Genomic DNA, 12,249 nt, shown 5'->3' with positions numbered 1-12,249 from the left:
CATATGAGCTACCGAAGGAGGAATCCAGAGGGATAGCATCGTCCTAATGAATATTAAGTATGAGAATTATAATTAAGGCTTAGGATCAATGCGATCCCTTTGGATTTATCCTCTAGTTGCAGAAGCAAGAAACCCAAAACTTAACCGTCTCTGTCTCTGTCTCTCTCTCTCTCTCTCCGTTATCGAGGAAAGTGAAGTGGGTGGCTTAAGGGAGCCTTTAATATATATTATATAAAATTGAGAGATAGAGAGATTTTTCTTTTTAAATTTTGGAGATCAGAATATATACGTATATTATTTATTAGATTTACCAAATCATGAGAATATATATTTTAATTAATTGCAAACCCAGTTCTCTAACCTGTTGGACAGAGCTTATATTTGTATTTGTATGTAAATTTGGGTGGCCAAAGATGCATGATATTTGACATAGTCTGCTCACAGGACTTGATGATTAGAAATTTAGAATCTTTCGGATTTAATAATAATTTTTAGCATTATATGTTGTGAAATTGGATCCAAACATGCGTTTTGTTATATGAATAACCATTGATTTTAATTAGAAAATTCTCTAAGATTTCATCTTGTACTCTTGTTGCAAAACATACGCGTGTGTGTATATATATATATTATTGTTTAAGCCAACGCTAAACAACAAAGTGAGAAAAGCAAACCTAAAACTGTATTGTTAACATGAAAGTACACATAAATGTCTAAATAATTATGATATTATTTTTTAAACTATATATTAACTAAAGTACACATAAACTGTATTGTTAACATGCGGTGCTAACTTCCTCCAATTTGTCAATTATGCATGTGGCTTACCTTTTCTTTTTCAACCAATTTGAATAAACTCACCAAAAGTCTTTGACTTTTCAGCAATTCTTCACCTTGGCAAATCTTTAAATCACCGTAACATCTCTACACGTAAGCATCAGTCAATATTCAGTATCAAATGAAACTAACCTCAAGGGCTATCTTTCATAATTTGCAAATTAATATGCGATTCTAAATGAAGGAAATTATCTAGAAAATGAAAATAACATTTACAGGCAACTAGACCCTAATTAGCCCTCAGGAAGGTGGTTTTGTTGATATTTGTCCGGATAGTCCAAAGTCTCGATAATTAGCTCTCGGCCTTCCGGTCAAAAAACAATATCGATGAAGACGGGTAGGTGCACTATTACGTGGTGAGGATTGTAACTTTCCATGAATTTTCCATTTATCGCTCATCGAGGAAACTTAATATGATCGCTATAGTCACTGAAATAAAATTCTATGAAAGTCTTATAAATACAAAATGAAGTTTAGTCATAATATAAAGCAAAGGAATTACAGCAATTCGTTCAACTAAGTCCAGAATTTTTTATCGTTGAGTGGAATCAACGATAAAAAATTCAACTTGCAACTAAATCCCTCACAAAGCTATTTGAAGGCTTTGCATATCTACAATTATATCAAACTAAGTTGTAAAAATTAAAAAGAAAGAAGATGAGATACGAAGTTCAAATAATCTCACGACCATCAGCTGAATTTCAACTTGCAACTTCAGTTGCTAGAGTTGAACATAAAATGATTAATTGAAGATTCACATAATAGAGATTTTGAATACGTCAACAAACAGTTGAAAATTTTGAAATTCGAAGTGATTCAACTGATTCCACTTGAATTTCTTCAATTCAATTCAACTACGTATAAGGAATTCTTAATTTGACATTATTGATTTTTTAATCTGTAATTGGATAAAATCAATTATGAAGTTAACAATAACAAAAAAAAAATGAATTCTTACATAAAGCAAGCAACAAATTAAAAGATCACCTCTTCAACATCGTTGTTGTAGTTGGGGGCATCATTATCGGAGATCGGAAAGTTGCCATTATTTTCTTTGTTTTTTATAAGCTTATTTACAAGATACATTTTTTTGACACATTGTAAAAAAATGTCATTTATATTTTACATTTACCTAGTTTTCAACGAGGTATCAAGTCTATTTGACACTTCTTATTAACTCACAAATCTTTTTTTTTAAAAGTCAAGTATTCTCTTTTCCTTGTAGTACGTGTCTTTTATTGAGATCCGACATCTTCACAAGAAAATTAATAATGAAAATAATTCTAAAAATATATAGCAATAACGCAACTACCAGCCACTCAAAACATAGGAACTCTTTGTTTCTCCCTGTGTGTGCACGCGTGTGCATGTGTGCAAGTGTGTATTTGAACGTGTGTGTGTGTGCGCGTATGCGTATGTGTGTGCATGTGTGTACGTGTGCATTTGCATGTGTGCATGTGTGTGTGTTTGTGTGCGCGTGGGCACGCGCGTATGTGTGAGTTCAACAAAATGATTATGCGAAAAAATAAATGGTTACGTAAAAAACAATTTGATAATTATCAAGCATATAGATATATATCCCGGAAGTCGAGTTGTTCAAGCACCTAATTTTTAGGAAAAACATTTTATATCGAGTAAGTATTGAATTTGAGTTAAATATATAAGACTCGGACAACCCTCAACTCTTAAGCTAACTTTTGAGTTGAGTTAGACCCATACACTTTTATAGAATATAAGAGTTAAAAACTCATGTATTAATGGGCCCACGCTACATTTTCATGTGACAAGAACTAATCAAATTTAGCTCATGCATGAGTAGGCTTACACTACCTAATCACATGACAAAAAGATAGACCTACACATGATGAAGGGTGTTAGGAAAAATATCCCACATCGAATGGCTCAGCCTACACCTAATAAGGAGTGTTAAGAAAAATATCCCATATTTACTTAGTATTGAACTTGGGTTCAGTATTTGGACAACTCTCAACTCTTGAATTAACTTTTGAGTTGAATTAGGCCCATAGCCTTTTATACTTCTCACTAAAGTCTCTTCACTTCATTCTTAAGGTTGAAAGATTTACATACAAATCCTAAATATATTAAATTAATATTTTTTCTTGTTATAAAGTTTCTATTTTTATAACTTTAAACTACTATAATTTTCTCAAAAATATTTTTTATTAAAATTAAAATATAAACATAAATCATCGATTGGAGTGAGTGTAAAATATTTTTTATAATAATAATAATAATAATAATAATAATAATATATTTAAGTGTTTATTTAATTTTTAAAAAAAATAATAAATGAGTTAAATTGTAATTAATTATTTTAGTAATTTCAGTTTAAAAGAGGTTTTATAAGAAGTTTTGAAGGGTGTCAAAAACCCTACTCAATTTAAAATTTAGGGCCTTCAGAAAGCCCAACTTAAACTTGACTCCCATTATTATATGAGTGGAGCTATTGGCACCCCCACATTTTTCTTACAAAACTCCACTTTAAATAAAATTACAATTAAGGACAATTGAAAATTAAACACATATAATTTTTTTTTTCCAGCAAATTACTTAATTCTTAATAATCATTTTCAAAAAAAAAATCCTATATGTTACTTCCCATTTAACTAAAATAAATTTTACAAATTTAGAATAATCTATTGTTCTCTTTTAATTTCTTATTGATTAAATATTTTTATACTTAAAATTATTTTGAAATTATAATTTAAAATATGTGTTATTTCAGTCAATGATTAACACTAAAAAAATTATCACCCATATAACTTTTTAATTTGTGTGTAGATTTAATAATAAAATTAAAAATAATTAAAAAAATAGCACAATAATACTTTGAGTTTTAACAATAAAACAAATCAAATGAAAATTAAGAACTTAAAAAAGTGTATATAATAAAAAAGATATTTTTGAAAATAAAATAAATATAACTAAAAACGAAGTTTTATGAGGAGATGAGAGGGGTGCTAATAGTCCAACTCTTATTATATTCAAGCACCCCTGTACTTTCTCATACGTGTATATCCCTTGTTGGGGAAACCCGGTATAAAAACTTTTTTAACTTACCCAAGCACTTGGATCCACATTGTTTAAGGCCTTCAAATTATCCTAATCAACTGTCTCCGAAGAAGCTCCAGCATTATCAACCTGCTCAAAGCATGAATAAAGATCACAAATACTTAAATGTTTCCGTGGAGCAATTAAATTGGGATCGAAAATGCAAATAATTAGTCGAGATGCCAAGCCTTCCACCTCCAGACGCAAGCAGCTGCACAATCTCGAGGCCTAATAATCCTTTGAGCAACAGTTTTTGCCAACGAATGAACAAATCCCTGAACCAATGCGTTAACCGCAAGAAAAAGGGAAAAAATTTACTACACGAGATGCATACTTTTCTTTAGTTCCCATTGCCATACTGCTTTCGTGGACTGAATAGGAAACACTCACTTGGTCTGTTGAGAATATTAGCGGGCACTTGTCCACACTATAGAATTTGACAAAAAGGAAAGCATGGATGATGGATGGATGTATGGTCCAGGAATGTACCACGTTATCAAAAAATTCCAAAAGCAAGTTCAAATTCCTTTCATTGTAATTTCTTTCTTGCTGTCGCTCATGCTCACAGCACTGAAAGAAAGAAAGAAAGAAAGAAAGAAAGAAACTCAAATAAATAATTAAAAGGAAACAATGTCTGCTCTCTTAAGTTGTATGCAAATTCCAACATTGTTAATCCCATCAATATCATCATCATCATCATCATCAACAACAACAACAAGAGAAAAGAAGCACCATCAATGTATTCAAATTCCTACACATTCACTTAAACATCAACTACATTCTCAATCTCCAACTCCTAGAGTAATTAAGTGTTTCTCTAATAGGCAGAGTCAGTCCACCGAACAAGAATTTGAATTTGAATTCGAGAGACTGTTTTCTAATCTTAACCAAGCCACTTTGAAGAGGGAATCTGGTAACTATTTTTTTTTTAATTCTATTTTTTTTTTGGTTTCTTATAGTTTCATTTGCTGAATCGATGCTTTAATGTTCTTTACAGGAAGTTTATCCAGTGCCATTTTTCTTGTTGCCGGCACAACAGTACGTTATTTATTTTGAAAATTCATATTGTTTAGGGTCTGTTTGGTATTGTGGTATTGTGTCTTGTAAGTCATAAGCCACAACTACTGTGAAATAAAAGCCTATGCTATGGTGTTTGGTAAGACATCTTTCAAATGAAAAATTTTTCAGTGAACAATTATAGAGTGAAATCACCTTAGCTTCTAAACTATAGTTGAAAGTGTTTACTAAGTAGTTTACAAATGTGTCCGCAACAGCAGTTCCAAACGGAGTCATAGTTTAATTATACTTTGGTGATTGAGTGGATGATTGTTTTTTATCAGGTAGGTGCTGGGATCCTGGCAATTCCTGCTGTGACTCAAGAAGCTGGATTTTTGGCCTCTGCAGTTGCTGTCATTCTTTGTTGGATTTTCATGGTAACTCATATATTAATGTTTTGAAATGAGATGTTTCGGCATATAATTACCATTCCTTTATTCCTGCAGGTTGTGACAGGATTGCTCATTGCTGAAGTCAATGTCAACACAATGTGTGAACTGGGTTCAGGTGGTGTATCATTGGTAAGTAGCTTTTTTCATATAGAAAAAAAAAAAAAAACAAATTCTTAGTTGTTCACTTCTGGTTTATGGGGATGATACAATTCATTTTCCCTCTGCGTTAATAATTCAGGTGTCAATGGCCATGAGAACTATTGGTACAGTTGGAGTTCAAATTGCAAGGTAGGCTGATATTTGTTTATGCTCATCTTCACGTCAATGTGTATGTGAATAAGCATTATGAAAGAGGAAGTAATATCTACATTCTTTTCTGATAATGTATTCTTATTCATCATTGTTTTATTCGGTGCTTCAAAATCGGCATATTATGAGCACGTCACGGTTGATGTGGATCAAGTTTCTTAAAACTAATGCCTCACATGAATCTTGATACTGATCTGAAACTGTTGCTTTTCCTTCATGTTGAAGCAGAGTGCATTGAGGAAAAAATTGATACCATATTCTTGACTTAACATTTTCCACAAAAAGATAACAACAGAAAAGATTAACAGATGGTGAACAGTCTCGTAAGATTCCAAGTTCTGTTGTTTTTATTGTATTATTTTCAGAATCAACAATCCTTATATACTAGATGGCAAAAGAAACCTTTACCATTATAATTGCTAAGGTGTATGAGATTGCGTAAAAACATTGTATTTTTTATATTGATGTACTATAAAATTCATTCTTGACTTGTAAAATGTTGTACACCTCTGAAACATAACGTTACATCCTCTCAGTGGTTGATTTATATAACAATTACTGCATTTTAAGATGTAATATAACTTTTTGATATCTGGTGAAAGCCATTTTTTGGATAGTTGAGGTTAGAACTTTTTTCAATTAGAACTATCCATGACTGTCCTTTTCTTGCGCTACCTTGGGGTATAACACCAAACTCAAAATCAGGCTTCGTATCCCAAAATGAAAGTAGGATTTGGAATGTCATTTTTCTCTTTTCATCTTTCTCTCACACAATATTATTTTCTATAAATTCTTTGTTGAAGGAAATATGTATTTCACAGGCAGTGAGTATCTCATTCAACATGGAAGTTGAGTACTGTAATTTGTTTCCACGTATCCTTGAAAAGCAGATTCTTTTTTTTTTTTTTTCAGTTGGTTGGTTTTACCAAACCTTCAATAAAGCAGAAAATTTATCAAGGGTTGGCTTTTGAGCATATTTTCTCTAATGGAACTAATTTTGTACTTGACTGACTGCTGACAGAGTACTTTGATGTTATTTCCATCTCAGCATTCGTTTTTTTTCTCTCTAATATCTCATTTTGAATATTATGATGTCATTTACTGTTTTCTGATGATGCCAAATTATGTAAATTTGTTTTTTCCATTGTCATGAACCTTATTTTGACTCTCAAATTATTGAATCAATTACTCCTTACCTAGAACTGCAATCTGATCAGTGAGTTTTCTTATGATTATGTACATTCTGAACTACATTTCCCTGGCAAGTGAGTTTGTATTCACACTACAACACTTGGAAGACAATGAGCTGAGAGTTCTGGCCACCTATATGGCCTTGTACAGATTGCTGTGTATTATATTGTCAAGCTGAGACAGTTTGTTTTTTACTTGCAGCTGGTCATACATATTTATACACTACGCCCTTCTTGTTGCATATGTGGCTCGATCTTCAGATATTTTGACAAATTTTCTTGGCATTCCATTGTATGTACTAATTCTAATCCTCTTGTGTACCGAAATTTGCACTGCCTTTTGTCTGTTTTTAAAATATAATTTCTTGATGAGTAATTTGTGGATTATATTTCAAGAATTATTGCATTTTTGTTAGGTGTTGATGGACAGCATTATTATTGCAGATGGGAGAGTGCAACCTTATTCTCATTGATTTTGGGAGGCTTGTGCTACTTTGGAAGGTACTGTTGCTTTATTCCTGTTTTCTTGGATTTGATATTTCAAGTCATTACATCTTCAATATCCATATGATAATTTAAATCATTTGGGTCCTCACTTAAAGATCAAATTGAAGAATATAGGGACAAGAAGTTTGAGAAAAGGAGAAACACTACAGAAAATTCAAAGTTGTTAAGACTTTTCTGTTAGTTACCATTGAGCTAAAAGTTTGAGTTATTAGGAAATGGTTCAATAGTAGGAATTTAGCTTTAATGGGGATCTCCATTACTAAAGCCTTGTTTTCGTTTTCTCCTTAAAAGCTTATTATGGTCGCTTTAAAACATGTTGTTATACTGTTTAAAAGAGGAAGAGAAAAAACTTTGGATGAGCACTCTTGCAGTTGCGATTGAATATTTTCAACCATTTATTCCTTCTTCCTGTCATGATTTAGGCAATGAAGTGCAAATCTGAAGTAGCCAAGACTACCTAGTTCTAGTTTCACCGAGCTCCCTCAAACTCATTATGGCTTCACAATTTTCTTCCAATTATTTCTTCTTTTCATCTTCTCTTCATTTTTCTGCCTATTACTTATAGAGAACCAGATATGAAACACAAAAATAAAACAGGAAATAGACTTAAACTCAATAAGGAATACATATTCAATAAAAGAGAAATCATACACTAATTGGTCAAGGGATTGATTTGAAAACTTCATCTCCCTATCCCTATTATTTTGATGTGTATGAGCTATGTCACTGTTATCTAGCAAATTTACTTCTTCTTGGCCTAGTTCACTTGGTTGTTAAAAGTTGAACTGAGGACCTGGTGCCATTCACAGAATGACATACCACTAGATAACACCAGGAGTCTGGTTGCTTGATTAAGTTCTACATTGTCATCTTTTGCTAAGCTTTCAATACTATAATAAAACAACTACTAATAGATAGGTTAGTCAATGTATGAAAAGCATTAGACATTGAAATCTTGTGGGCTTAATGGAGGAAACCTGAGGTTCATGGACCTCATGAGATATTTAGCTATTAAATTTATGTTGCTTCTGTACAAAAATTATTACTTTTCTGTCTCTCTTGCCTGAATGAGTGAATGCATCTATCAATTAAATTAGAACTGACTTTTCGCTTACCTATGATCGTAGCCAACGCTTTATTGGTGCTGTCAATGGGGCTTTGGTAGTTGGAATCATCATTTCATTCACAGCTCTCGTGGTAATTACACAACTTTTCATCATTTCAAATTCCATGTTCTTTGGGTTATGGCAGTTTTATGTAAAAACAATGAGTTTTATGTATGCCACTGGCGTCTTTAAACAGAGGCTCATATTGAGCATGATCATATTAGCCAATTCTGCCTCCAGTGAAGCAACAAATTGGTTTACCATGTCAAAATGTTACTACTATCTTTTTCTCAAAGATAGGAAACAATGAATCTAGGAATAGAGTACCAGAAACTTCTCATTAACATCTTTATTTAACCCCAGCATCATAAGAAGGAAAATAAATAAATAAGAAACCATGATCCTTTTTTCCACCTTAGCTACTCTCCCTTCTCTTGGAATTTTAATAGAGGTTCACCAATTCTCGATACCTATAAAAAGATTTTTTTCTAGATTTCTGGTAGTTATTCCTTCTTGAAGAGTTTCCTTGATACACATAAAACAATTGGCTAAGACCTTTCAAATATCTTAGTTTGCAAGAATAAGAAAGAGCAATATTTAGTTGGGCGACAATCTTTGCAAATATAGTCATCCCACACTTTATAACTGGTTCGAACTTTAATGTTCAGCTATTCAAAACTAATTTTCTGATTTGCAGTAAAGAAGTCTTACGTGGCTAAGCTGTTGATAATTGTACTTCTTGCCAAAGTGAATAAGAAATGTTTCCAAATTTATGGAAAAATTAGCAGTCTATTTCATGACCTCTAGTCTCATCTATTTTTTATGATTCATCTATATGTACTTTCACTTTTATACATTGATCACAGTCCAAACTGATATTTTCTGGTGGAAAGTTTACTTATGCGCACATGATAATATAGAGAAAGCTTTCTCTCTTAGTTTGTTGCCTCTGGAGACCTGCAATGGAATGCTCTTCTGAAAGCCAACTTTGAAGCCGTTCCTATGAGTATACCCATAATTGCGCTTTCATTTGTTTACCAGGTAACATTCGTACATCCTCAACCTGCAGTAATGCAGTATTGAAGCAGTCATAACATATTATATCTGCTTTGTTCAGAATGTAGTGCCTGTCCTTTGTACAAATCTTGAAGGAAACCTTTCAAAAGTAAGGTGACAGATCTTTCCATCTCACTTTTCCTTGATTCTGAAATATAATAGTATTTGATCATCTGGTTTATTTTTATTGTGAAATGAAGCATATTATCATCACGGTTTTGCTTGTCATGAAGCAATTTTAATTATCAAGTTAAAATAACAAATTACGAAGTTCAATATTTAGTTAATGTTTTTGTTATCCTTTCAAAAATAGCAGGACTAGGCTAAATAGTTTTGTTAATTCTTAAGTAATGATTGATTCAAAGCTTATACTTGCATTGGAATCACTTCCATTTTATATGAATGACAGCAGCTTTTTCTGCTTTCCAGATATTTTATAGCTATCTGTGAAGAGAATGATTGTAATCATGTACAGAAATTACCTGATGGTAACTTCCAACAAGCTTTAGATGGAAGAGATTTAAATCACAGCTAGTTAGGAAAGAGGCGAGGAACTTTCTTAAACCAATTTTTTTTTTTTTTTGTGTAAATCAACTTAGCTTGAATTTGTTAGGCCCCATGCAGCCCAGCCACGTCACACTTCCAAATGCAAGTGAAGTTAAAATTGAGTTAAAATGCCTTGTTGCATGGCAGCTACAGCAGTTCTACCAAACAGGCTTTATTATGGGTCTATCACATTCCAAAACAAAACCCATGATGTACTACACAGAAATATATGATTTCGTTTCAGATTCAAATTTAAAATCCTGGGCCACAGTTTATATTCATATCTTGCTGTTTATAGCGGACATGGCTTGTCATCTATCTTTATCTTTACCAATATTTTTTTAAAATTTTGAGCCACTGTGTTATCACCTAACAGGGGTTTTTAATCCTTGGGTTCTTTCTTTTCCAGGACTGCAATTGTTGTGGGCACATCTATACCCCTTGGTTTATTTCTTGTCTGGAATGCTGTTATTCTAGGATCTATTTCAGGTCTTGAAATGAACTCAGGTCAGATTGTTGACCCAATACAACAATTACGATCATCCAATGGGGCTGTTGGAGTGAGTTTCCTTCCAAAATCTTAGTGCTTTTGAACCAAACTTCAAACTAACTCAAACATGAAGGATTTGCTGTGATGAAATTTCTTATTGTGCAGCCTATTATAGAGGTTTTCTCATTTCTTGCAATTGCAACATCTTATATTGGATTTATACTAGGCCTGTCTGATTTCCTTGCCGACTGTGAGTGGTCCTCTTTCTTTCAAATTAGACTGATGTCTATTTGACTTTATTTATTGTGCTCTTTTCTGCTGCTAGTTCCTCCGTATCACCCGGCAACATGCCTATCATTGTACTAGGAAATTATTGACAGAGGAAACAAATTACTGATATTAAGAAAAAAGAATTATGTTTTCTAAAGCACAGCCTTGATAAGTAGATTCGAGTTTTAACTTTTCCTAGCAGAATTTTGTACTCAAAAGTCTTGCACTTGCACTGCTTGTCTTCTGCAATGGATCAATGAAAAGCTGTTATCAAGTGTCTTGGGTTTCACTTGAGGGAGATATCTGGTGTTGGTCATGGGAAGTGTCAAAAAGACAAAGGCCATAACTGTACAAATATGCATATTGGCATCGTATGTTGTGGAATTAGTTTGCAGAATGGTTCTTTTGTTTTCTTAATCATTCGTAAAAATGCATCAAATAGGGAAGCAATGCCATTATAACAGGCATATGGATTCAATTAATGTATATTAGATTTCATATTATGCATATTGTCTGACTAGTTAATGTGTATGAAGTTGCAAAGGTTTAATAACACATTTCTTGAATTAAAAGGTCTTCGTACATATAGGGTCTTTCATTGGTTAGTACTTTACAAGATTCAAATGGAAATTTACACTATTCACGTTTATAAAGTTTTCCCACTTTCAGAAGATTCTTTACTCTCTTCATTTCTGTAAATATTCAGTGCTGAAACTCCCATCTGGTCAAAGCAGTCCTCAGCCCTACTTGCTGACTCTGATTCCACCATTGGTACTGTCATTGTTAGATCCTGAAATATTTTTCAAAGCCCTAGATTTTGCTGGGACTTATGGAGGTATCACTGCTCCATTCTTTTCTTTTGTATATGATTCCTTTTCGGATTCATGTTCCACGCACTGATGTTTGGAGCTTTTGTACATGCTGCAGACATTGACAATTCAGTTACTATTTATCTCGGTGTTTCATTATTAATGAGCTGCAATTTTTTTTTTTTGGGGCTAGTGTTGGTGCTGTTTGGAATTCTTCCGGCTGTAATGTCATGGTCAGACAGGTACTCCAGTTCGTCGCCATCAATGACAATACCACGAATTGTTCCCGGAGGAAAGCTCACTCTATCCCTTGTGATTGGAGGTGCAGGATACATCATTCTTTCAGAAATACTGGAGAAGTTTGGCCTCCCATGAATGCCAGGGATTTGTTGCATAGAGTAATTAAAATCACGGGAAATTCTGGTTCTGATCCAAGAGTTATGATCCTCCACTTGAGTCTTACAAATTACCCTGCTTTGTTCTGCAAATTGTATTTATATATGTAAGTGTTAAAAGTGATTTATACCACAAAAAAAAAAAAATACAGAGATCGCTGATGAAGATTAGTATAGAAAAGTAATTATCTAAAGCTTTAGGGAGGCTAATTTG

General features: G+C 32.9%; 1 protein-coding gene across 1 annotated transcript; it reads left to right on the top strand.

Annotated features, from left to right (window-relative positions):
- Positions 1-4,512: 4,512 nt before the first annotated feature.
- On the top strand, positions 4,513-12,182 carry LOC18051129 (tyrosine-specific transport protein). The gene is made up of 14 exons (XM_006446301.2): positions 4,513-4,822; positions 4,907-4,947; positions 5,250-5,342; positions 5,412-5,486; positions 5,596-5,645; positions 7,059-7,148; positions 7,301-7,357; positions 8,491-8,560; positions 9,409-9,510; positions 9,587-9,639; positions 10,481-10,631; positions 10,727-10,811; positions 11,538-11,666; positions 11,834-12,182. The coding sequence occupies exons 1-14, from the start codon at positions 4,540-4,542 to the stop codon at positions 12,013-12,015; spliced, it is 1,461 nt and encodes a 486-aa protein (XP_006446364.2). The 5' UTR covers positions 4,513-4,539; the 3' UTR covers positions 12,016-12,182.
- The last annotated feature ends 67 nt before the right edge of the window (positions 12,183-12,249 follow it).

This window comes from Citrus clementina, unplaced genomic scaffold (assembly GCF_000493195.1).
Source record: "Citrus clementina cultivar Clemenules unplaced genomic scaffold, Citrus_clementina_v1.0 scaffold_2, whole genome shotgun sequence".
In the NCBI taxonomy this organism is placed as follows: domain Eukaryota; kingdom Viridiplantae; phylum Streptophyta; class Magnoliopsida; order Sapindales; family Rutaceae; genus Citrus; species Citrus x clementina.
This window is presented reverse-complemented; position numbering and strand designations above follow the sequence as displayed.

Excerpts from the sequence above, each read along its gene's own strand:
- LOC18051129 (XM_006446301.2), top strand. The coding sequence starts at position 4,540 with ATGTCTGCTCTCTTAAGTTGTATGCAAATTCCAACATTGTTAATCCCA. Across the intron at positions 7,149-7,300 it reads AATTTTCTTGGCATTCCATT|ATGGGAGAGTGCAACCTTAT; the intron begins GTATGTACTAAT and ends TTATTATTGCAG. Across the intron at positions 10,632-10,726 it reads CATCCAATGGGGCTGTTGGA|CCTATTATAGAGGTTTTCTC; the intron begins GTGAGTTTCCTT and ends CTTATTGTGCAG.